The 26,552-nt window shown below is 37.2% G+C and overlaps 2 protein-coding genes across 4 annotated transcripts in view; one reads left to right on the forward strand and one right to left on the reverse strand.

The window, feature by feature from the left end:
- Positions 1–3,978, reverse strand: part of SKA2 (spindle and kinetochore associated complex subunit 2) — a 53,475-nt gene extending 49,497 nt beyond the window's left edge. The window contains exon 1 of the mRNA XM_074261957.1: positions 3,878–3,978. Within this exon, the coding sequence (XP_074118058.1) occupies positions 3,878–3,910 (33 nt within the window). The 5' untranslated portion in view covers positions 3,911–3,978. The remainder of the gene's footprint in view (positions 1–3,877) is intronic.
- PRR11 (proline rich 11) lies at positions 2,861–24,955 on the forward strand. 3 transcript variants are annotated; one of them, XM_074261955.1, is made up of 11 exons: positions 2,861–2,916; positions 4,474–4,531; positions 13,252–13,414; positions 13,877–14,030; positions 14,228–14,350; positions 16,703–16,999; positions 19,546–19,644; positions 20,120–20,232; positions 21,113–21,172; positions 21,260–21,356; positions 23,341–24,955. In XM_074261955.1, exons 2-11 carry the CDS (start codon positions 4,474–4,476, stop codon positions 23,407–23,409), a joined length of 1,233 nt encoding a protein of 410 aa, XP_074118056.1. In that variant the 5' UTR covers positions 2,861–2,916; the 3' UTR covers positions 23,410–24,955. The 3 variants fall into 3 exon arrangements, with proteins under 3 accessions (XP_074118056.1, XP_074118055.1, XP_074118054.1); XM_074261954.1 differs by lacking the exon at positions 2,861–2,916 and adding an exon at positions 3,699–4,285; XM_074261953.1 differs by lacking the exons at positions 2,861–2,916; positions 4,474–4,531 and adding an exon at positions 3,706–4,285.
- Positions 24,956–26,552: the final 1,597 nt, after the last annotated feature.

A 26,552-nucleotide genomic window follows, 5' to 3' on the forward strand; every position in this document is an offset into this window, starting at 1 on the left:
AATAAAGTCTTAGTCAATAAGTAAGCATTTATTAATATGCCAGGGATAAAGAAAAGCGAAAATAGTTTATCTGTCCTCAAGGTACTCTAAAAATAATAATGCCAAAAATTTTGACATTATGTTTGAAAAGGATATTAAGGATGGCATTAAACACCTCCATCCCCAAGAACTAGGTGAAAAAAAACTAATTTTAAAAATGTTACAGAAAGAAATGAGAAAACATGTAGATACCACACACTGGAAACTACAATTTGTGAAACAGAAGGAAACCCTTTATTAAAAAAAAAAAAAAATATATATATATATATATATATATATATATATATATATATATATATATATATATATTACAGTTTAGCAGTTAAATTTCATAATCTATTCCATTTTTAAAAGGCAGTTGGCTTTATTAACTACAGTGTTGATTGTTGGGTTCAAAAAATTAATTTTTATTTGCATACTTTTTGAGCTTAATTATTTTTGAGTGGATTTATCCCAGAAAGGTTAAGAATGATAAGCATAAACAGCACAAAATAATTAAGAACTCAGTAACATGCAGGAGAAAAAAAAAGTTTAGCACAGAAAACAACATTCACATTTATAAATGGTGAGAATTTAAACTTAAGCAGTATAATTAAGCCATATCCTCTACTAGAAATCTGAACTGAGACAAGTTCAAGCCATATGTGAAATATTGTTTATTATCACTCATGAATGTTCACCTAATGAAAATGACTAACAGTTGAACAGTTGTCAGGGTTTGCTAAAGATACTCTTGAAATAGTACAGAAACATATGTAATTCAGTGAAGTGACTGATCATATTGGCAGAATTAATTTGCCAAAACTTCTATTTAAAAATTTATAAAGTGGTTGCTAGGGTGAATTGTCATGGTTTGGGACTCTTTTGAACTATGGTAAATTCTTTTAAAAATTCATACATTTAGGAGAGTTGCTGGGGGTGGGTAAAGACTAGACAAACAACTAACCCAAAAGTTGCAGGGCTGTTTGTGAACCTCAGCTGCCTCACTTGTAGTGATTCTTCTGCAACAGTAAGAAATTTATATCTGTAGTTTCCTTCCTCCTGATGATGCAGAAATGATTACATTACATTCTACAAAGAATTTACTAGTTCATCACATGAAAAGCACAATTATTTATAAGATAATTCATAAGATAAAATTTTAACTTTTTGACCTAAAGAAAATTATTTCATTATTTAAAATAAACCTAAATTAATTTTAATGTAAAAGGACAAAAAAAACCACAAAAAACAAAAAACTAAAACAAAAACAAACAAACCAAAACTAGAAGGCTTACACAATTCCTCTGATTGGAGTCAATCCACTGTCCAATACAGAACCAAGAAAAGTGAAAGTCCTTCACGAATACACAAAGGAATACACACAATTTACAAAATGATAGTTTAGGAAACATCACAATTACATTAGAATGAAAGTAAAAATTAGTAGTTCCCATTTTTTATGAAATGTAGAATGAAAACTATTGGTCTCCTCAAGAGGTTGAATGTTTTTTCCCTGTGCCAAATTAGCAGCAGCTTTGCCCTAGAAGCTGAAGTACCAACACAGGAAGACTGTTATCTGCAGGGTTCCCACTTCAGTCCACAGCGCACATACTTTTTTCATCTTCATCCCCCAAGCTCCCCACTACTAGATCTCTTATCCCACGCTGGGAGCGCGGGCTCAGACACCTTCTATTCAAGCATCTACTCCTCTCCTTCCTCCGGTTCCGCTTCCAACTCCTCACATTCCTCCAAACCACACCCTAAGTTGGGAATAGTCTGTTCTCTCCCATTTGCTAGATTACTTTTCTTTCTATAGCGTCTCAAAACGTATCCAAAGGGATCTTTTTCCGTTTTGCCCAGGACCTCTAACAATCTAATCTCAATTCCGGACAGAATCCTGGGATTCCCCCGCAGTCCGGCCCTCCCTCATGGGTTTTACTTGTTTTAAAGTTGACTCAATTCACACTCAATAAGAATCTCCAATGGGCACATATGTACTTCATTATGTGCCGCAGTACTTGGCTATCAGCACTGGTGTTTTCTCAGTTTACTATTAACATTACATTCCTATTAATTGGAAATTGAATTAAGCTTTCACTAGCTCATAGAGTTTTCATGAGGAAAAGTAAAACTGCTGTTTCCTTTCTAAAAGAATCTTCCATGTGGGGAAAAAAAAAAATCACAGAACCCACTAAACTTGGCTGCATTTTTTTCAGTGCAGTATAAATCTCAGAACTGATCTAATTCTCCTTATTAGGATTTTTGAAAGTTTGGGAAACGGGGGAAGAACAATACCTCACTAAACCGTTTTCTAATTATTTGACACTGTATCTATTCAAAAATTAACAACCCGGTCAGTGAACATTGGAAAACTGCGCGAGATAGAGGATTAAAAGTTAAAACACTAGGCGCCACTACACCTCCCACCTTAATCAAGGCCTCATATTAAATACCTTTCTAACGCTCAAAGCGGGCTGCGAAGGGGATGAGAGAAAGGGAGGGATGGGGCGAGGAGCGCGGTGCTTCTCCTCCCCGAATCCCCCCCTGGCTCGTGCCAATCAAGGCGTCAAAACCAAGCCTGGGCAGCTGTTGAAGAGAAAGAGGGGGCAGGCAGCACATGCACCCAAGTGGCCGAAGCAGCAGCACGGCGAGGCGAGGCAAAGCGAGGAGAGGCGTGGCGGTCGGTGAAGAAGGAAGGTCGTCTCTCCCAAGAAGCTCCGGCGGAGGGGGGGAAGCGAGCGAAGGGAAGGGGGATTCAAGCCTGGGATCCCCTCCCCCAAAGTATGGAGCGCCCTCCCCCGCCCCACGGGAAGTCTGCCCGAGAATGAAGACGCGGACCGTGGGGGAGGGGAAGGAGAAGGGAACAAGGAAATGGGGGAAAGGAGGTAGAGAGGGGTAGGAGGGAGGGAGAAAAAGGAAAGAGAAAGAAGGCACCCTGAAAGAAAGGGAGGACGGGAGGGAAGGAAGGAAAAAAAAAAGGGCCCCTAGCTTGGCCCCCTCCAGCCCGCCTCAGCGACCTCCCCCTCCGTTCCAAAGTCACCCCTCTCCTCGGCGCGAGTAGCTTCCAGTCCAGTCCCCTCCCTCCCACTCCTGGTGATGAATGAAACCGATCTATGGGGAACGAATGGTACGACCCGCTCCCCACCCCCTACCCAGCCACAGCCAGGGGGTAGAGTGCCGTCTGCTTCCCGCCGTCCCGCACACGCCTCCCTCAATCCCTCCTCCCCACGCGAGGTAGGATTCGCGAGCAGATGCACGAGCTCTCCTGCCGACCCACCCCCCTCCAGGGGATGTGTGAACAGAGCAAGGCGAACAGCCACGTTGGAAATAAACCGGCCTACCGGAGTCCCCCTGTGGGAGGGTAAATGGTTCAACCCGAAAGACATTCCGTGCCGCCCCCCTCTCCTTTCCAGACCCCGATTCTTCCCACCAACTCCCCCTCTATAGCGTGTGAATGGACCAACCCCGCCCCTTCTCCAGGCACACTGAGACCGATCCATTCACACCTTCTAGGGGGAAAACCCGGGACGAGGGCTGCACCATCTGCCCCCTCCACGGAGGGGAGGGAACGTTCGGGCTACACCATTCATGCAGCCCATCTAGGGAGAGAGAATTCCACAACCCCGAATCCTCAGCATCTCCCGCCATTTCCCTCCCGCGTTCCCCGGATGTAACTCGTTCCCCGCGGCGGTTAAACGGGCCCTGGCGGAGGCGACTCCCTTCAGCAAGGGAGGAGAGGTGGAAATCAAGTATCGTTGCAACCCGAACCGCCCAGAGTTCCCTGAGACTTTATCGTGCTTTCTCCTTCTCCTGGTGAGAAGAGTGCACAAGTCCGTCTCCTTCGCTTTGCACTCACCATCACTTCCAGCTTAGTGACCGCCGCCTCCATGTTGAATAGTTGACATTCCTCAGGCGGCGGCGGCGGCAGTGGTTAAGCCCTCGAACCCAAACGATGCTAGCACGGAGCATTCCCATTGGACAGCTGTCACTCAGCGCGGGGCATCCATTGGCTTTCCCGCTTCTTCACTGCCCGCCCATTGGAGCCTGGGTCCCTCCCTTCAGAATGAAACAGGCCCTTCTGTTGGATGAATGGCGCAAAATGCCGCATCAGGATTGGATCGTTTTTGTATTTTTTCTATTGGTTGCTCCTTCTTTCTATTTTCAATTTTATTGCAGCATTTCTGCAGAATCAAGCTTCTGAGTGGTAGAGTCGGAAGAAGCGCCAACCAATCAAAGAAGAGCTTCCATAAACCGCTTTGTGAAGGTGGGGACACCGCCGTACAACCTTATTCGTACAAAAAGCGCCACTACTTCGATTGGTCAGGGAGTAGGGATGCCTCATCCAATCACAAAATGTCTTCTCTTCTTTCCCCACCCGGAGACTTAATTGAGTATAGATGACGGTTCTGATTGGCCGGTCCATGCCAAGGGTTTAATTTTGAATTCTCTTAGATGCTGCAGCCAGAGGACATTGCCCAGAATCTGTTTACCTCCCGGGGCTCTTATACTAGTAAGTGCAGAGAGATCTTCCCTTATTTTTCCTGGGATCGAGTCGATTGGTGCTACTTTGCATCTTTTTCGTGCTTGCAGAGGGAGGCTAATTTGGGTGGTAGGGAAGGGATAGAAGGCGTGGGTTACGGGAGGCAGAAGTTGCCGACAGCAATAGGAAGATTGATCTTTCTCTTCTGACTACGCTTCTCTACTCGTCCGTGCACGGCACAAACTATCTGGGACTAGTCAGTTTCCCCTTGCACAGTCTCAGTCAAATAATATGCCCGTGTCTTACACTTTTCTGTATCCCGAGTAATTCGGGCCGCTACGGAAGTATTAGGCGCCTCCTGTATGCATACTGAAAAGTTAGTTAAAAGACACGCCCTTGAGTTAGAGACAATACAAGATTGAATCAAATGTAACTGAACGACACTATGAGTGGTTGGTGGTGAAAAGGGTCGTTTATCTGATAAGCTAGGGAGGAATTCCTTCTATCTATGCAAATCTGTAACGTGGACTTGGATGGTTTATGGGGAGCTGGGAGATTGCGACTCGTCAGTAGTAGCATAATCAGAATGTGTGTTCGAGGTAAGATTTAAGACAGGTTTTCCTAATTCCCCGGAAACCTTTTATCTGATAAAGTGAAATTAGCAATGAACACTGCGATACACACGTGGGGTACCTGTATCTCCATGACCCTTCCTTTCCCCTGATCACGTTTCACCTGTCCCAATTATTTACCTGTCTTATCTATCCCCTTTTAGTGTGTTAGCTTCTGGAAGGCGGGTTTTGTTTTGACCGTGAAAAAAGTGCCTAAGGTAAAATCTAGCACGTACTTCTAAGGGTTCTTAATCTTGTGTCCCAGATCTGGTGAGGAAATAGAAACTTAGCTTGATAATTGAAGAAAATGCTTTCAGTGAGTGGTTCATGAAAATCCAAGTATCGTTTTCTTTTCTATCCAAGTGAAAATTCTCTACAGACTCTTTCCTCATCTTCGGACCTTTGTTAGAATGAGTCCTCTCCGCTGCCACAATCTTTCTTAGTTTTCCATAAAGTTGCTGGGAGACACCCGCAAGGAATCTCAGTATCAGTCAGTAAGCTTTGTTAATTGCTCACTATGGGCCAAGTACTGTGCTAAGTGCTAGGGATACAAAGCCAAAAATGAAAGTCTTTCTCCTCGAAGAAATCACATCCTTTATAAAAGGAATGTAGCTGGGTTTCTAATTTAGTTCTACATTTAAGTCCCTGCTGCTTGCAGAACTTAGGTTAGAAGCTGGGAGGGATGTCAAGTTTGGATAGGATCAGGCGCTTTCTGGTTTAACCTACTGAGCCCGTACTTTCCTCCCTCTCCCACTTAACCTAGTGGTTAGGAATTTCGGCTCCTGCTTTATCCTCAACCACAGATTGCTCCCTCCCACCTTCTCCTGCCTATTCACACCCACCGAAGAAAGCTGAAGGAAGTCCTACAAACTTGCTGAGAATATTACAAATTTAAGTTATCCATCCTCAAGTGAGCCTTTACTGTAACCATGTTGTTCCTTTACTCTTCTCTAGTTGACTCATTAACTCACTCTCCCAGAAACTTCTAAAATCTCCTTTTCCTCAAGGATCCCAGAGCTTTTCCTCCCTCCTTTCTCTCAGCTAAGGACTTTGTCTTTTTATTGAAAAAATAAATGAGGCTGTTGGACACGAACTCCTCTCATTCTCTTGATTTCAAATTTCCTTGACATCTCTCATTTTCTTTTGCCCTCTCCTTAACAAAGCCAACCCTTCTCTACATGTGCACTTGGTCCCATCTCTCGCCATCTGCGCCAACAGATAACACCTTTAATCACCACTTCTCAAATGTCTCCATGTCAAGTGATTTCCTCACTATTGTCCTTAAACAAACCCAACGCTGTCCCGTCCTTATAAAACTATTATATTAGATCTTTGTCGTTGTTCAGTCATTTCAGTGGTATCCAACTCTTTGTGACTGCATTTGGGTTTGGTTTGGTTTTTGATAAAGATACAGGAGTGATTTGCCATTTCCTCCTTCAGCTCAATTTCAAGATGAGGAAACTAAAGCAAACAGGATTATGTGATTTGCCCAATCACACACCTAGTAAGTGAGGCTGAATTTGAACTCAGATCTTCCAGACTCCAGCTGCTTCATCCACCTAACTGCCTTTATTAGATCTTATTTCTATTTTCTAAAGCAATATCTCTTTAAATATAAATATTTATATACAAATATCAATAAAAAATAAAGTACCTAGCTATATCTCTCCTCACTTACTTGGCCAAACTTCTCAAAAAAGTTGCCTACCCTCCCTGCCTCTACTTCTTCTTTTCTTACTCTTCAGCCTTTTGCAATTTTGGCTTTCAGCTTTATTACTCGACGGAACTCCTTTCTTCAAAGTTACCAATGATATCTTAATTGCTCATTCTGATTATCTTTCCTTAGTCTGAATCCTTTTAAATCTATCTGCTGCATTTGACTCTGTTGTCTTCTGTCTCCGCCTGGATGCTCTCTCCTCTCTGGGTTTCTGTGACAGTACTCTCTCCTGATTTGCTTCCTGCCTGTTGGACAAAGTAACAAAGGGATACCTCCCAAATGGGATAGACTTTGCATAGGAATGGAACTGGAAGATGGAATATCAGGTACAAGGAACAAGCCAAAGCACTGATTACTTCTAAACTACAGAATGAGCCTCAATATTGAATCATATGTACATTTCATTAAGAAGTTACACTGAGGAGTCATAAAAATTGCCAACCTTTCTTTGGCCTCCTAGATTACAATACCTATAGCTGGTATGATTCCTGGTTTAAATAGTTGCATTGTAGCATCAGAAATAATCCCAAAATAAAAGACATTCACAATTCATTGTGTAGTGTTTGGTGGGAGAAAAAGATACTCTTGAGAGTCACGAAATAATGAATTTCTGTTCCAAATTATCAATTTGGATCCTACCTCACTCATGAGTAGGATGCATGCCTCTGGTGGGTTCATGAAATGATTTTGGAAAATATGGCAATTATACATGTTTAATGCTTCTGGAAAAATATACTCCTTGAGCATAAGGGTTTACTTTGCAAAATTCCTAGTTAAATTGAGGACATAATAGAATAGCTGGATTTTTGTTTGTTATTAAGACTCAGTCTCCCTATCTCATCCAGGATGGAAGTGTAGATGCTGCATTCTATTACTAATCAGCATGGAAGCTTTAACTTTTACCATTTCCCACTTTCTCAGACAGCTTGGTGACCATCTTGTAAACTCCTACCACTACCTGCCACCAACAACCTAGGGAATCCCTCTTTAGATGCTGGACTTAATGTGGATATCTGATTGACTTAGTCCTATTGCAGCTTAGAATTCTCACACTCTTATGAACAAAGTAGCCTTAGTTTCAATGGGTGCAAAGATTATAGTTTTGGGCCAAGTAATAGTTGGGGTTTTGTTTCGTTTTTTAATCTTTCTCTGTTGCGCATTCTGCCTTGTTGAGAGTGGAACTTTCATCCTTTACTTTGGAAACAACTGTGACCACTCAATAATTGAAAGAGAAAGTTCTATATAAGTCTTAGTTGGTGTTATTATTCAGAGATGGTGTATAGCACCTCTACTATGAGAGCTTGGTGGATCCTTTTCAGGGCTTCTCATGCACCTTTGCAGTCATGGACATAACTCTCACCTGTGGAACTTGTGGTTCTAAAGAATTGTAGCCTGTGCAGAAACCACACCTGGGAAAAATGTCTTGGCAGAATAACAGAGGGGCTGAACTCAAGGATAACCAACAGTTCTCAAACCCATAGGTGTTAAGAGCTGTCTACTCTAAACATATGAATGTGGGTGGAATGGGTGGAGGGGAACAATTTGTTTCTACAACCATGAAGGTGGCTGAAGCAGGCATGGTGGAATGCTAAAAGCTGGTCAGAAAGTTCATCCATTGCATCCTGGATGGCATAGTCATCCTGACTTTTGTCCTACCACTGGACTTTGATACCTCTGAAAGAGACAGTGAAGCTGATAACTTTGTGCAATTCTGCCTCTCTTAAATACAATTAGTCTTTGAGTCAAGATATAATCTCTTGATGTTACTGGTCCTCTCTGAAAACAAAGGACAAATGGCTTTCAGAGGCAACATAGCACAGACAGTTTCAGACAGAACTGAGTTCAAGTACTGGCCCAGATACATATTGTCTCTCCTCACATATCTTATGTGATTTTGGCTCCATCTCTTTAGTATATAGGGAAATTCTCCAAGATGATATAGAGAAAGTACCAATTTACATTGGTAGGAAAGGCTCTTCATTAGGCGGTCCCTATGCCATTGAAATTGCAAGTTCTATACGTACCTTTATTACTAATAACTAATTTTTGGAGGCAACCAGGGTTAAGTGACATGCCTAGGGTCACATAGCTAGTAAGTGTCTAAGGTTATATTTGAACTCAGGTCCTCTTGATTTCAAGGCAAATGCTGTATCCTCAGCACCCCATAACTGTAGTTTTTTAAACTACAGTTATTCTTATAAAGAGGACCTTCTTTCTTGATGTAGATTTTGTCACTATTTAACCATGAACTTCGGGCAAGTCATTTAACAATTCTCTCTCTTAGTGTTCTTATTTGTAAAATAAGGATCTTAGATTAATTCAGGATTTCTTAACCTGGAATCTATGAACTTTAAAAATACATATACATGAATATATATATGTATATATTTTTATTAAAACTTTTTATTTTCATAACATATGCATGGATAATTTTTCAACATTGATCCTTACAAAACTTTGTACTCCAAAGAAATCCAGGTAACAAAAAAGTTAAGAATCCTGGGATTAGATGACTTCTTTTAGTTCTCAAATTATTTCATCTCATATCTGAAAATGCTCTCCCAATTCTCTATTATGTACCCAGGGAGACCCTGAGTATGGTGGATTAAAACAGCTTTCAAAAGTTTTCTTTCAGAAACATGAGCAAAATATAGTTCACAAACTATGAATGCCATATATTCATATAGAATGATAATGATAGAATGATATATAATCATATAGAATGATAATGATTCATATAGTCATGTGGTTTTTTTATAAGCTAATGACAAGCACCTACTCTGTTTGAGTTAGGTACTATGCTAAGGTTTAGGAATACAAATATAAAAGTGAAAAAATCCCTGCCCTCAAGGAGCTTACATTCTACTGAATGAAAAAAATTTAATATTCTCCAATCACATGCTAAAACATTTTTTAACAATTGTTTGTTTTTTTTAATTTTGAGTTCCAAATTCTCTCTCTCCCCTTGTCTATTTTTGAGAAGACAAGTAATTTGGTATAGATTTATTATGTGAAAAATGAAACTATCTTATGGATGACTGTTAGAAATCACTTGAACCACCTTCCTTCCTCCCCATTTTCAGTATTGCATTGGTTTAAGAAAATCTCATGAAGGAAACTCCCTTTATCTAGGCAAATGAGCACTTACTCTGCTTTATGAATCTTGGACTATTACCTGGGGGTACTAAAAGCTTAAGAAATATGCCCTGCAGCTAGGTGGTGCAGTGGATAGAGTACCAACCCTGAAGTCAGGAGGACCTGAGTTTAAATCTGGTCTCTCATACTTAATTCTTCCTACCTGTGTGACCCTGGGCAAGTCACTTAACCCCAATTGCTTGAGCAAAAACAAAAACAACCGCCCCCCCAAAAAAAGAAATGTGCCCTGTATCACACTGTGTTGGAGATAGGCCTTGGACCTTTGTGCTTGAAGTAGTCTGCTCTCTTGATATGCGTAAGGTAATAAAATAGAGCTTCTCCAGGAGAACAATTTATGTAATACAACAAACATGATTATGGAGAATCATCTCTGAAAGCTTTGTTAGGAATTCCGGTCAACACAATTACCAATCAGGATTCAGAGAACTCATGATAAAATAAATAGCCAACCTACCTCTTAATATCAAGATGATATTAATGCAGATTGAAACATTTTTTAGGGATGGATCCCAGTGAGGGAATTTGTTTTGCTTCACTTCATGTTTGTAACAGGGAATTTTGTTTTTTTTTCTTGTATTCTCAATGAGGATAGGAAGAATATGGTAGAAGGGAGAGTAGATATCTGCATTAGAAAAAAAAAATTAAATCACAGCTCACCAAAAAAATCATAATAGAGCTACAAAGGATAACATGTATCATAGTGTAGTAAAAAAACAAACTCTGGATTAAGAACCATGGAAAAGGTGTCTGCTGCTAATTTACCTGTTGAATTTCTGGCAATTCCCTTAGTCCCTCAGTTCTCATTTGTAAAATGGGGGTTGAAGAGTTGTCTAGTAGATCTTCTGGGTCTCTTTAAATTTATGATCCTAAGGGGAAAAAGAGGATGATGGCCAGCTTCATTTAAATTCCTTTAGGTCTTTCCATCTTAAAATCACATCCTCCACCTGGACCCACATTACTCCCTTTTCACCCCCTGCACACTAGTTCAATATAATCTCTGTGGAGATTCCAGCCAGGCAACTAAATAATGCTTACTGGACAAATCGGAGTGGATGCCTCCAATAGAGTATGTTTATTTCTTGCAAGAAAACCTAAGCAGCCAGAATGATACTGTCCTGTTCTATTCCAATGGGAATATACATATTTTTTAAAAGGATTCTTTAAAAATTAAAAACAATAACAAAAAAAAAAAAACCTGAACAAAAAGAGGAAATGTTATCTCAGGACAAAAGAATTTATATGCTGGTGGGGGGGAAGAAAGAGGGAAATTGTCAAATCTGTTCTGTATTATAAGGGCTCAAAGGGAATTCATAATTACCTTCAAGTTTGTCTCTATGCCTTGTGAAGATGATACCATTTTCCAGTACATCTTCCAGAGCTCCAAGAATAAACCATCTTGGGTCATTTACTATTTTAAACCTGACCTCTGTTGCCTAGCAAAGTGCCGATAAGCAGGACTGCTTCCACATCCCACCCCCACCCAGTAGTAGTTGTTGATGACCACCCCACCTAACCCTACTTCATTCCCACACTGCTGCCCTCTCCTTAGTTTCCCAACCCCCAGCAGAGAGCTGTGTGAGCCAGAAAAGGAGAGCCAAGTGTAGAGATGCATACCAAGTGCCTGGACTCCCTGTCACTAAAGAAGGCCGAATGAAAGTATGTAGTCTAAAAGCAAGTGTGGAGGGAAGGTGGACAGAACAGGAGGGGATGGGCAAGGTTATTTCTAGTTCTGCCATTCACTTGCTCAAAAATCCAAGTGAACTTAGATTTGCCCTATTCTTAGGAGATAATTAGTTAACAACAATAATTTTGCAAAGTACTTGTGGCAAGAACCCAGCAAGACTCTTTGGGAGCTTAAGATCACAACAGCTAACATTTATGTAGGTTGACAGGACATTTTATATATATCTCATCTGATCTTCACAACAACCCTGTGAGGTGGGTGCTATTATTTTCCTCATTTTATAATTGAGAAAACTATGACTGAGAAAGAATAAGTGACTTGTCTGAGTGTCTGAGGTAAGATTGAAATTCAGATATATTTCAACTCTAAGTACCCACTTTGGTTATTATCCCAACTCACAGTAACTGAAGGATATTTTGCAGAAGTTTAAATCTCTTGAGTAATTTTCCTGGATTTCAAACCAGGAATTTCTCAAGAAGTATGTTTCTTTTAAAGTGATATTTTAGGGTAACTAGGTGTCACAGTGGATTGAGCACCAGCCCTGAAATCAGGAAGACCTGAGTTCAAATTTTACCTCTGACCCTTAATACGTCCTAGCTGTGTGACCCTGGGCAAGTCACTTAACCCCAATTGCCTCAGCAAAAAAAAAAAAAAGATAAGAAAAAATAATAAAAAATAATAAAAATAAATTAAAATTAAAATTAAATTAAAATAAATTTATTCAAAATTTTGGGAAACCCCTGCATCTTAGATCTGGGATAATTTAACTCTTTGCACCCTTCCAGATTAGAATTGTAATTTACAAAGTCCTGATTAATAACTATACAATTAATAAGCCTGCTTTTGTACATAGCCAAAGAAGACTCATCTCACTGAGTTCAAATCTAGCCCTACATACTTACTAGCTGTGTGACCCTGGGCAAGTCACTTAACTCTGCCTCAGTTTCTCATCAGCAAAATAAACTCAAGAAAAAATAGCAAACCATTCCAGTATCTTTGCCAAGAAAGCCCCTAAAATGGAGTCACAAAAAGTCAGATACAATTGAACGATAATAACAAATGCATTTGGAATAAAATATAAAACTATAACAGTCCCTGCTCTCAAGGATATTCTAATGCACATTTAAAGAAATGATGACTCTGAAAGATATTTCATTTGGGGAAGTTACAAAGCTAGAGAGTAGAGTTAAAGGGAAATAGATTGACACACTTTTTCCTGAAGCAGTGACAAAGTTGATTTGATTATAATTCCAGAGCTAGAAAGAGAGGAAATGGTTCATGGCATCTGGACAGTTTTAAGGACAGGGACTGAAGGGAAGCCAGATCTAAATATGGTGAACAACTGAGGCAGTCAGCAGTCAAGACTGACAGAGGAGGCTTAGGGTAGGACTTATGGGTAAGAAAGACTTAAGTCCTTCTATACCAAAAGGTATGGTGGGGACAAATCAAAGCAGTGAAGTCTACTTGGAGAAGTAAAATGTTCATAAATAAGATCTGAAATAAAAAAGCTGGGATTTTTATCCTTCCCTTCCCTTCCCTATTAACCAAGAGTTTAAATCACTGCCTACAATTTTTTTCACAGAGAAAATGACCAAGCACAAGTACCGGAGAAGAAGGAAGATGAGAGTCAGAGGCAAAATGTTATTGAAAAAAAGAAAAGTTAGTCCTTCTGATCCTATTCCATGTCTTCTTCCTCCTTCCCCTCTTTCTCCTTCTACACCTTCAAATCTACCTCCATCTGAAAGGTAAGGCTTGGTGCAGAGTAATGAAAATTGTAGGTATTTAGTTAGAATTTTGTGTTACTTTGAAGAATGGCCAACCTTCAGGGCTTTCTGGTCTAAGTCTAGACAATGGGATTGGATAAACTTGCTTGGGAAGGGATAGAGATGGGAATGGATAAGAGAGTGAATAAAATTGAAGTCTAGGAGATCAGAGAAAGGATGCACTCTCATCTAAATGGCAATTTTAAGAGAGAAAAGTGAACATTATAAAAATAATTATATCCTCTCCACCATATCCTATATCCCCTATTCCCTTTAGATAGCCTTTGTACCTATACCATTGTCAATGAATAGATAATGATTTCTGTTTTCCTACCTATAGGGGAAAGGCTCTGGGCTAGCACTCAGGATATATGATGTGGTTCCCTTTGCTTAGGGAGCTGTTCTGGCAGTATAGCTTTGGGTTTCTTTTTTTTTTCCCTACAGGGTGATAGATGCCTCTCCCACAAAAACAAGTTGTGGCCAAAGTTGGCCAACATTAGCCTGGAACCTCATGTTTTCCAGGGCAAAGAATGCAATGAAATTCCTAGCAAACAGGGTGTGGTCTTTCTATTGGTGTTGCCAGAGCAGTATTACACAGGTATGATTTTGACTGGTTCATTTCTAGTCTTCCCTATATGTATTCATTCAGGTAAATGATCCTCTGAGATCTTAATCATGTGAGATTACAATATGAACTGTGAACTTTGAGGACTTTCGATTAGGAGATATTTATTGTCTTGTTTCATTTTTAGTTGTATCCTTTATAACTATGGGATTTATCTTTCTGAGCTTTAGAATTTAGAGATGTTGAAAGACTACCTATTTCCATCCCGTGTCTACTTCCGGGAACTCAGCCTGATCAGACAGCAGGTTGACAAGCTGGAAAATGAATTCTACAAACTCCAGGAAGCACTAAAGGTCAGTAACAAGTCATATATCTAAGACAGAATTTCTGCCTGTTGTTTACAAAATTAAAGCTATTATTCCCTCCAGCTTTTGGTCAGATAATAGAAAATATCTATACATAACTATACCCACAGAAGATACTATATTCAGAATAAGTAATCCAGTTCAATTTTTATCATTAAAAATATATATATATATCAAACTTTTTAAAAAAAGCAAAACAAAAATAGGCCCTTTATGGTCAATATGCACAGTCAAGCAACACAAAGTCCTATATTGGCAATGCCCCAAAATGTGTCTCCTGAATAGTTAGCCCATCCCTTTTTTGTCATCAGGTAGATTGTATCCTTCATCTTCAGTCCTGTAGAATCACTGTTAGCCTTAGCATTGATCAAAGTGCTTAAGTGCTTACAAATCTATTGCTATTCTATAATTTTCCAAGCATAGCCATGTCTGTTGATAGTGTGGCTAATAACTGGGCAGTGACTCATCTGAGGCAGGTAGACAATCAGTCCATATGTAACTGATCTACAAGCATAGAGGACTAAGTTCTCCTACTGAAACAGAGGAGGTATAACAGTCAACAGCTACAAATATTTATTAAGTGCCTACTATATTTGAGGAAATAGGTTTTACCATCAGTTGCTGGATTGATCAATTTTGAAGCCTTTTGGTATCATTTGCCTTTACATTTAAATTGTTCTGGTCCTACTCATTTTCCTTTAAACTGGTTCTTGCAACTTTCCTTTTTTTTTTCTGAATTTCTGGTATTCAGCCATCCTTGTAGGATAAATAATGTTCTATTTCATTGATATTCTATAATTTATTCAGCCATTCCCCAAATGATGGATGCTAACTTTCCTTATAGTTCTATCCCATAAAAAGTGTTGCTATGGATATTGTCTGTATATATCCGACTGCCAGTCTTCACATTCTCCTAAAAAGGCTCTTTTGAGGATCAGTGAAAGTCTTTCCTAAGCCTAGTTGTGAGGTTAGGCTTTAAGGAAAAAATGCATGTTGTTTGACAAACTTAAGAAAGTTAGAATCAGAGGAAATGATGATTGTAAAAAAACAAAACAAAACAAAACAAAACAAAACAAAGCAAACAAAAAAAAAAACAACAACTTTGCTCTTTGATTTTTTTTAAAGTTTGCTTCTCTACAAAAAAAAAAAAACAAAACGTTTTTAAGATGGTTAAATTGGTTAAGCAAAGGTAGTTTTAAAAATTGTTATGTGATGGGCAAAAATGATAGCTTTAAATGCATTTACTTCATTTTTACTGCCTGCTAAAATCCTATTACAATAATCATGTAGATTATTTTTTTTTAATTTTTATTTTTTAATTCATGCAGCCTAAATCCATTAAAACATTCATGTCTTTGAAGTGGAACTCCCTATTGTATGCATTGATTGAGGGATCTAGTATGGGTGTGATTTTTAACAAAGTCCTGATACCAGGAGGTATCTTGCTATTTAGCCTATGAATGTATAAACAAGTTTGAATTGAACCTTGAATTGACTTTGGAACACACATACAAAAAACATAGTTCAATATATTGAGTTCCCATTAAATTCTTTATGAGAAGTACCACTTGCATTAAATTTATTTAAAAGAAAAAATAAAAAGGCTCTTTTGTGACTTTTTTTTTTCTTTCAGGAGAAGGAGGGAGATCTGAGGGATCGTATGATCTCTCTCTAGAGATGCTCTGGGCCTCAAGCCCCAATCAGAGACAATACTGGTCTCAGTGTCAGTCTGACAAATAATTTGTACCCATCACCCTGAAGGAAGCTTCTGCTCTCCTATCACAGTTTCCAAAATGTTTAACTGAAACTTAAAAGGACACATCTCTAAAAGGAAGGGGTGGGACCAGATGATGTTTAGGCTTCCCTTTCTGCTCTAATGTATTTTAGTTCTCTCACAAGGAGCCACATGACATCCCTTTGAAATCATCCCCTGCCTCTTCCATTTTTTTTTGCCCCATCTACCCTGGCTAAAATATTGTTACATATAGTTAAATATTAATTATTATATATTGTTTTATATATATGTATGTCCATATTATATATATATGTGTGTGTGTGTGTGTGTGTGTGTGTGTGTGTACGTTATAGTTAAATATTAGTTTCACTTGGGCATTTAACGCAACACCAAATCCATAATTAATAAGATAAGTCATGTCCAATAGTAGCCATTCTTGAAACTTTAATCAAATCTTCAGACTAAGCCAATTTATCATTTACTTGCTAAATCAAATTAGATAATATTTATAAAGTACTTTACACAGTGCCTGGAACATCACAAATGCTATATTAATTCTGGATATTATTATTATTATTATTAAATTGAATTTCTTTTTCTTTCAGATTTCTCAAAACCCTGTCTCAAAGTGTTCCTCTTGCCAGGATTGCCATAAAACATGTTACTTGGGGGCCCAACTTCTAGAGGATCTTGCTCAAGCTCAAACCACTATTAGAGAATCAACATCCATACTCCCACCTGTGGCTTTGCAGCCTCAGATTCTCCTTCCTCCTCCTCCTCCTCCACCACCACCACCACCACCACCACCTCCACCACCTCCACCACCTCTACCACCACAGCCTCTTCCACTCGCCTCAGCACCTTTGTTACTCAAAAAAGCCAATCGTACCAAAACACTTCAGGTAAGAGGCAATGATGATTTTTTGGTTTTCCCAGCAGTGGTTACTGGTATGCGTCATGCTGTTTCTAGCTGGGTCACAAAGGAGAGCATCCTTTGGGGGAGCTTAGTTCTGACTCAAGATTTTCTAGCTTTTTGGATTTAGGAACTTGATTTTTTTTTCAGCTTCTTTTTAGAGGTGTTCACACCCTTAAGGTTTGATCCACATGTTTCTTCCCATTATAATCCAAAATGCCAATTCATCCACCTGGAGAAACAGAACTGCAAAATTGAATTGAATAATTCTGTGGTTGCTCCCTATAATCTCTCCCCAGCATAAAAGCCTACATCAGAACTAAATTAAGACTAGACCTTTGGCAGGTAATGATAGAGTAGAAATAAAGAGAGCAGGATATTAAAGGATAAAAGTTGTCAAGTTATGATAATCTGTATCCTTCTTCACTGTAGTGACATAACTGTCCAGACAAATAGAATGTTCAAAGGTAATGTGCTATAGTATAATGATTATTATATTGGAAATAGGATTTTCATGATTAGAAATGAGTTCTAGACCTGGTTTCATCATTTATGACCGAAAACTTAATCTTTCTCTGCCTCAGTTTCCTTATCTGTCAAAAGAAAATGTGTATTTACCTGTCAGGGTTGTATTGATCAAATGAGTTAATGTGAGAAGTTATAAATTTTTTAATGTTTTATTGATACTTTAAAAAATTATTGTTATTCTCCAATATACTCTTCATCTCAATGAAACTCTCCATCATAACAAGGAAAAACAGCTACAAGACAATCACTTTGTTCTTCACTTTTTTTGCCACATCTGTAGTCTTTTCTGCTCTACAGAGAGGAAGGAATTGTATGAAAATTCTTTTTAAGGGACTATAGAAATTAAGATATTATCTGCTAGGATGTAAATTCCTTAGGATCATTTTTATTATCCCAGAGAGCCTAGCACAGTGCTTATACAGTAGAAAGAACACTGAGTAAGCAGTCAGCCTGGGTTCAAATCTCATCTCTGATGATTACTAATGGATGTTACAAATTACTAATAGACACTTAACTTCTCTGGGCCCCAGTTCATGGGCCCAGTAAAACGAAGAGGTTGGACTCAATAATCTATAAGATCCATTATAGCTCAAAATTTATGATCCTTTAGATTGGAAATACCCTTTTAAAGTTTTGCTCAGTGGTGACCTCAATGGACATATACCTGTTCTGCCGCTTCAACACATTATGGGGTTAATATACTTTGGGTTAATAACCTTGGAACCAAGCCATCATTTGTGATTTTGATTCCTTAGAAACATTCATTCTGAGTTTGAAACCCTTAAGAAACACAACCAATTTTGGGACTTTCCTAGAGTCTTGTGTAAGAAAACATTGGGAGGAGATCCAGCAAAGTCTACTTAGACAAACTATCTGCTGGTTTTTGTACCAGTGTGCTTCTTTCCACTCTTTATTTTCTAATTATAGTCTGTATTATGAGACTAAAATAGAATTCTTTGATTTTTCCTTTCACTCCTTCTCCTCATCTCCTCTTTTCTCCTCTCTTTTTTCTCTTCTTCTCTCTTAATCTCTCGATTTCCCACCCCTTCTTTTCCCCCCCAGTTTCTTTCCTCCTCTCTGTATGTCTCTCTCCCTTTTCCCTTTTCTTTTCTCTCCTCTCTGCCACTTTATACCATTCTTTCTCTCTTTCTCTTTCTCCCTCTCTTTCTCCTTTCCTCCTTTTCTCTGTATCTCTCCCTTCTCTCTCTCTCTCTGACTCTAATTCACCCTCTTTTTATTCCATATCTTTCCTTCTGTCTCTATCCCTTTCAACTTTCCCCCCCCTCTCTCTTCCCTTCCATATGTCACCCTCTCCTTCTCCTCTCCTCTCAGTATCTTTCTTCTCTTTGTCTCTCTCCCTTTTCTTTTTCTCACTGTCTTTCACTTCTCCTTATCTCTCTCTCTATGTACCTCTCCCCTCTCTATCTTCCTCTCCCTCCTATCTCTTCTTTCTTCCTATTTCTCATTCTCTTTTTGTGTGTCTTTCTCACTCACTACTCTATGATCACTGTTCAATGTACTGCTTCCTAAATGCAACTGTTCTTGGTTTACTGTGACCTCAAATGCTTCTCTGGATCAGATGTAAGACATCAGACTTCATGTGCCCTAAACATTTTCTTAGCTGTCATTGTTGTGACACAATGTCCCATAGTGACAATATGGGAAATTTTTTATATAATTGAAGCAAAATCCCAAATGTTATTGGAATGATCAAAATCATGGCTTTAGCTTCCAGTTACTTTTGTTCTTGTGAATGCTATATTATCTATATTCTGACTACCTTGAAAAAAGACTGGTATCTTTTCAAATGCCTTATTATCATCTACTTGGTACCAAGTCAAATGAATATCTGGTTCTTGGTCAAGCAGCTACTTTTGAAAAAATTCTCAGAATAAACATGAATTCCTGCTTCCATCTTGTTATTAAGCTGTAACACTGCCCTAAAAAAACAGCTGCATATGGTATCTACTCATGTTTGAAAAATCAGGCCTCTCCTTGTGTTTTTAGGCTGCACCATTAAAACAAGAGGGGCCCATGCATATAACTGTTAAAGATCTGCTCACTGTGAAGTTAAAGAAGACACAGAGTTCTTCTGTTAGGAGAAAGGTAAGATAGCAGTGATCACATGCACTGTCCTCTCCCCTCCCCATCCCACCACACATACACACACACACACACACACACACACACACACACACACACACACACACACACTCCCTTTCTGTTCTCAATCTAGCCATCACTGCATTAAAAAATCAACCAAGCTTTTCTTATACATTGAAAGCATAAAGAGAAAAGTGTTTTGCATTTAATTTCATAGTCTGAATTTTTTCGTAGAAACTATTTAGTTGCTATACAAACTTAAAAAAGAAGTGGATCCACCAGGGATCAGATCAATTCTGCTGCAATGACCAAAGATATACTGTTCTACATTTAGGCATGGGATAAAAATTGATTAGTGAGGTAACTGATACATCTCATACATAATAGATCTACAATAATAATTTTGTTTTGCTGTGTTTAAAAATAGCAAGATTATCTTTTAACATATCAATGATAATTTTTCCTTTTGCATTTGAAGATTTTGTCACCACTGAAGGAACGAAAGCCTCTGGTTACAGTGTCTGATCTTCAGAGTATCTCCCTTAAACGTCAATCCAAATTTCCACCAACCCACATCACAAATGTGATAATGTAAGGATCTGAATAATTTCACAGCATTTTTTCTCTTATCAAAGGCCTTTTTGGAATATAAGCCCAATAATAGAGTAGTTCAAAGGATATGGACATTTAAATCACTTTATGTGCTTATCCAAATTATTTTCAAAAATGGTTGTACCACTTAGCTCTACCAACAATATATTAATATGTCTATCTTTTCATAATCCCTCCAACATTAATTGTTGTCATTTGGGGGGGCAGTTTTTGACAGTTTTCAGAGTGTGAGGTAAAACCTTAGGATTGTTTTGATTTAGTTTCTTGTTATTAGTAATTTGAAACATTTGCTTCATGGAGTTGTGAATACTTTGCAATTCTTTTGAGAACTGTTCCTTCATATCCTTTGATCACTTATTTATTGGGAAATGGCTATTCTTATATATGTTTATTAGTTGTTTACATATCTTAGATATCGAATCCTTATCAGAGAAATTTGATACAAAGATTTTTCCCATTTTACTACTTCCCTTCTTATCCTTTATGTGTTAATATTATCTGTGCGAAGTTTTTCAGTTTCAAGGAATCAAGTTATTTTAACTTTTATCATTGCCACTATTTCTTGTTTGGTTAAGAATATGTCCTTACCAATAGTTATAAGGATTGTTTCCTTTCTAATTTTTTTAGTATGAAATTTAATATTATGGTCATATATCCATTTAGAATGTACTGTGATATAAGTTGTTAGTCTAAGCCTAAATTCTGCCAGATTACTTTCCAGTTTTCCCAGCAGACTGTTACTTTTTGATGTAAGAATTTTGAAAAAGTTATTTTATAAAAAGTAGAAGAAAAAAATATTTTTCTTTAGAAAAGAGGGCATAACTTACTAAAACCTAACACTAAGGCTTTATTTTATTAGCACTCCCAGCAAAGGCCAAGTGGATCTGAGAAGACTTCTTAGGAAAGTCAACATAGACAGGTAACATAATTTATTTGAGCTTTTTAAATTCTTATGAAAAACTGGTTAAAAATAGCCTTTAAGGTTTTCAATACCCTTCCTTTATAGGAGTCCAGGAGGAACTCCTCTCATCAATAAAGAAAATATGGAAACTGGAACAGGATTGACCCCAATAATGACCAAGGCCTTGCGGCAAAAGTTTCAGGCAAGCTTTTGAAATATTTATTTCTCCTCCTTTTCTCATTTATTTAGATTTATAATACATTGGGTATTTTCCAAACAGTATCTCTGCCAACTTCTAGGTCCTTATATAGGACTTTCTTGTCAATAGATAGTCAATAAAAAGGTATACAATAACTACTCATTAAAATCTATTAAATGAAACAACTCTTCCCTGCCAAAAGAGGGAAAAAAAATAAAGAAGTTCAGAAGAATAAGAATAAAACATGTTAATATTCATTTCAGCAAATGCTCATGATGTGCCTAATGTGAATGCTGAACTTTGAGTCAAGAAGATCTAATTTCAGTTCCCATCTCTGACAATTGCTGTTAGTTATGTGTATAGTATGTGACTCTGTTAGAAAGTAAGATCCTTGAAGGCAATAACTGATTTTTTGCCTTTTTAAAAAGTCTTCCTAGCACTCAGCAACATGCCTCACACACAGTAAAGTGCTTAATAAATGTTTGTGGATTGACTGACTTATTATGGGTAGGATATTGTACTAGATATAGGGATATAGAAAGTGTAATAACATGGGTCTTGCTCTTAAAGAATAGTATAAAGAGGGGATTCAGCCATTTCTAATACTTTGTGACTCCATTGGGGTTTTCTTGGTAAAGATACTTAGAGTGGTTTGTCATTTCCTTCTCCAGCTTATTTTATAGATGAGGAAATAAAGACAAATAAGTTTAAATGACCTGTCCAGAGCTACACAGCTAGAAAGCCAGTGCGAATTTAGTAACATGAGTCTTCTTGACTCTAAGCCCTACACTCTCTATATGGAGCCACCTAGAAGCTCCTAAGGTGGGAGGGAGGACAAATAACTTCAATTTTATTATCTACCTAGGCAAGAGCAATACAAAAGAAAAAAAACAAACAAAAAACAACACAACAATTAGAAGTTCTTTACCTTCAAGGAATTTACACGTATACATAAAATAAAATATATAATATATACAAAATAATTTCCATGGGAATTTCATTAGCAGTTTTGATACAATGGAGATAGAAAAGTGTGAAGAAAGCTAAGAATAGAGTGTTTCAAGAAATTTGATTATGAAGAGGTTATTTTCTTCTGACAAGGCTTAAGGAAGGGTAGAGAATGAAACAAGTAAAATGATGCATAAATGTTTGTGCAAATATAGTGTGTCCCAAAAGTCTTAGTACAGTTGTAAAATTTAGTATATTAAAACTTAAAACTGAACTGAGACTTTTAGGAAATTCCTGTATTTATGAACAGTCTTTATCCAAACAAAACTAATTGATTTTAGAGAAAACAATAGTGAAAATGATTTCAGTATATCCCAGAGATGAAGTATGTTCCCTTAGTCTCTTAAAACAATCTTCTCTCTCTAGAAATTATCCACAAATATTTTTGTAAAAGTAAATCATAGTAGCTCTTCTTTCCAAAGGATTGTTTTCATTTTATTATATATGTGATGGAGATTCTATCTCTTTCACCTAAGATTGCTAAAAATCACTTGTTTCAATCATGAGTTTAATTTGCTACATAGTAAGCATTGAAGCTAAGATCTGACTACATAATGAATTTTCAAATGGGATCAATTAAATAGGATTTTTAAAGTTTATCTTTTCATCATTTAGTCATTTGGATTGCAATAGCAGATTGTGATAAAGCAAGGTACAGTGGAAAGGTTTTGGAAACAGGAATCCTAGTTCTCCTGGCTGTTTGATCTTGGGCAAGTTATTTCTCCTATCTTGCTCCAGTTACTTATTCTGTAAAATGGTGGAGAATGGATTTGATCTCATATACTTTCTAGCTCTAAATCCTATGACTTCTTGATGAATTCTCAAAAATCCCCTTGTTCATCTTAAAATCTATTGAACATGAGTGAATTTTGCTAATGCCAACTAGGCGCTCTCCTTTATTTATTTATCTCCTTTTATATCTCCTTTATTTAGCAGCATAAATAAAATTCTAATTGGTATCTTGTTTTAATTTCCACAGCTGGCTCATCCAAAGAGCCCATCCCAAGCTCCAATAATTTCTGCAAACAGCTTTGATGAGCAAAATTGATGTTAATGAAGGATTACATTTGAAGATGAAATGTTAAATGGATGTGCTTAAATGTCATTTTTTAGGATTCCAGAAACTCATAATTCATCCATTGTGTATCTACACAGCAAAAAAATGTAGATCTAAATATTGTCCACATATTTCAATAAGTAAACATGTTCAAATAGGATATCAGATTTTTTTTCTTCCTGAGGTTATCTAGATGATCAAGCTTAATTACATATGTATCATATCCTTTCTCTAATTTGTCATGAAAGGATATTTTGAGTATCTGACTTAGACCCTTTTCATTTTAAAAGTCATTTATAATTGCTACATTTGCCACCTAATGGGGTTGCAATCTTACCTACCTTTTTCCAAACAAGTAAGAGAGAGGTGCTTGATGGCCTTAAAAGGTAAAACACCTCTTTTCCTGTTTTGTGAATCCATTTCTGGCTCTGAATACTCCATATTCAAGAAGCCAATGGAAGTTTCATGGACAGCCCCAGTAAGTTCTATGCTTCTACTGTGCCTCCTCCCAAGGAATATAGCTAGCTCTGGGCACAAGGCTCTCTCTCCTGTACTTCAAGCCATAGAACAGAGGGAGCTGAGATTAAACACAAACCCAGATCTCGGATTGTTCAAGAAACTCATCTGTTACTCTTAACTCTTAAGAATGAGGACAGCAGTTTCATCAATGAAGACAGCAGGGGTTAAGAAGTGTAGAGTTACTAAATCTCAGTAATCTTTCCATCTTTGCAGGAAAAGCTGTAATTCGAGATAAATATAAGATATTTGGAAAGTTCCTAAGCCAAAAGCTTAGTTGAGGGAGTTTCCTAAAACATCTAGTAATGTTCAAGCCTGGGGCTAGTACAATGGCCTTAGAAAATCCCCATCCCAGTGCCAAGGCTGAGTATTCAATCTAGGGCCTTTCTAAATCATATTTTTGAGACACACAAGCAGATATCTTAATACTCACAGATATCATATCTAAATAGAGAAATGATAGTAAGACACACATGCCAAAAATGAAATGTGTCATAAAAAAACAAAACTTATTTGCTGTAAAAATCAAGAACTATGGAAATGTTCATGGAGGAAACAGTTCATTTCTTATTGCAAAATGATGTGTTACAAAGCATCAGTGAAGTTTATGCTAGCTCTGCTATGTACTGTGTTCATTTTACAAATAACTTGATAATTTACAAAGAATTAATAATTCACAATTATAATTCTTTGTAAAGCTGCTAACTGCCATCATACCAGTATTAAGAAAAATTACATGTTCCCCAGGTTTACCTTTTTACTTTTACTAAGCTTTTATCACAGCCTGCTCATAATTCTGTAAACCAAGGGCTTTTTAAAACCACTATGTACTATATGCTTTTTTATTAATATTGAGTGATAACAAAATCAGGCAATGCCTGCTCATAATTCTGTAAACCAAGGGCTTTTTAAAATCACTATGTACCATATACTTTTTTATTAATATTGAGTGATAACAAAATCAGGGCAATAATTCTGAGGCCTTTTAGCTATGTTTTAACAATAAACATTTTATAATAAATGATGGACGTCTTGTTTTTCCAGATTTGACTAATAGTATCATTATGGGGAGTTAGGACACACTCAGAGCTTTAAAAAAAACCTCAAAGGATTATAAAGGTATTTGATATTTTAAAACACTAATACTATATATTATTAGGAAGTTTTCTACAGTGCTTTGTTAATAATTGATGTAAGACTGACAATTATTGGTAAAAATTGATTGCTTTTAATTTTTTTAGGATCATATTCAGCTCTTGAACCCTACTTGGGTACATGAAGGTAATTGGGAGTGTAACTACTAAAAATAAGTCAGTTATATTTACTACTTTATATTGGAAACTAGTAAAATACTTAAGTTGACCTTTGCATAATATGTTGGCATTTGAAGTTGAGTCCTAGTTGGGTCTAACTGAATTCATTGTCTTTGGTGTGAAGCATGTTGAGCAGTATTGCAACAGCTTAAATGTGTGTTTTTGACTAAATACTTCCCAATTACATATAAATATTTTTAACATTTATTTAAAGTTTTTTTTTTTGAATTCCAGGTTCTCTTCCTCTTGCCCTTCTCCCAAAAGGGCAATCAATATATTAGTTATACATGTGAACTCATGCAAAATATATTTCCACATTACCCATGTTGTAAAAAGAAAGACACACATACATATACACACACAATGTAAATAAAATATGCTTCAAGTTGCACTCTGAATTCATCAGTTTTCTCTCTGGAAGTGGATAACATTTTTCCTCATGGGTCCCTTGGAAATGTCTTGAATCATTGTCTTGATCAGAATAACTAAGTCTTTCACAGTCGATCATCCTTATATTACTTAGTAATTACAATGTTTTCCAGGTTTTGCTCCCTTTACTCTTCATTGGTTCATTTAAGTCTTCCCAGGTTTTTCTGAAACTATCCTCATCATTTGTTTTAACATAACAGTATTCTGTTAAATCAAATACCACAGTTTGTTTTATCTATTCCTCAATTGATGGGCATCCCTTCAATTTCCAATTCTTTGCCACCACAAACATTTGTGGAGAAAAATTTAGTGGGTAACTTTTAAGTTTGTTACACTAATGAGTAAGATTAAGGTAAAGAGGTAATTTTAGAAATTCAGAAAGAATAGAATAAAGATTTCACATTTCAAACCCTTTCATAGCAAGAGAAAGAGAAGTAAAAAAGTCAGACAAGTAAATAAAACTTTAAGTTTCTTTGTGTTAGAAAACTTGTTCCAATAATTAATAAAAATTGAATTAAGCATTGGGTTAATGACCTTATTCTAGCATTAATTATTGGACGTTTCATTTATGCTCACTAAATATTGATGGTGTTTCCATCTCTTAACTAATGGAAATTGCAGGATCATATACTTTGAGATGGAAGGTACCTGAGAGCTCATTTAGTCCACTTAAAATGTATAATACTGTCATCCTACATTTTGTAAATGAGAAAATTGAGAACTTAATTAATTTGCTCAAATTCACAGAAATCCAGCATTCTTTTCATTATGTCAATCAATTTTCTAAAAATAAATTTTGTTATCAGTAAATCTAATGAGTCAGGGTAGAATAAGAAATGAAATTTTTAGAAAAATCTCTTTAAGTGCCAAATCTAA

Source organism: Sminthopsis crassicaudata, chromosome 4 (assembly GCF_048593235.1).
Source record: "Sminthopsis crassicaudata isolate SCR6 chromosome 4, ASM4859323v1, whole genome shotgun sequence".
Classification (NCBI taxonomy): Eukaryota; Metazoa; Chordata; class Mammalia; order Dasyuromorphia; family Dasyuridae; genus Sminthopsis; species Sminthopsis crassicaudata.

Coding starts and splice junctions, on each gene's coding strand:
- PRR11 (XM_074261953.1), top strand. CDS start 4,111: ATGGCGCAAAATGCCGCATCAGGATTGGATCGTTTTTGTATTTTTTCT. Junction 19,645..20,119: donor GTTCTTCTGTTAGGAGAAAG/GTAAGATAGCAG, acceptor TTGCATTTGAAG/ATTTTGTCACCACTGAAGGA. Junction 20,233..21,112: donor CACATCACAAATGTGATAAT/GTAAGGATCTGA, acceptor TTATTTTATTAG/CACTCCCAGCAAAGGCCAAG.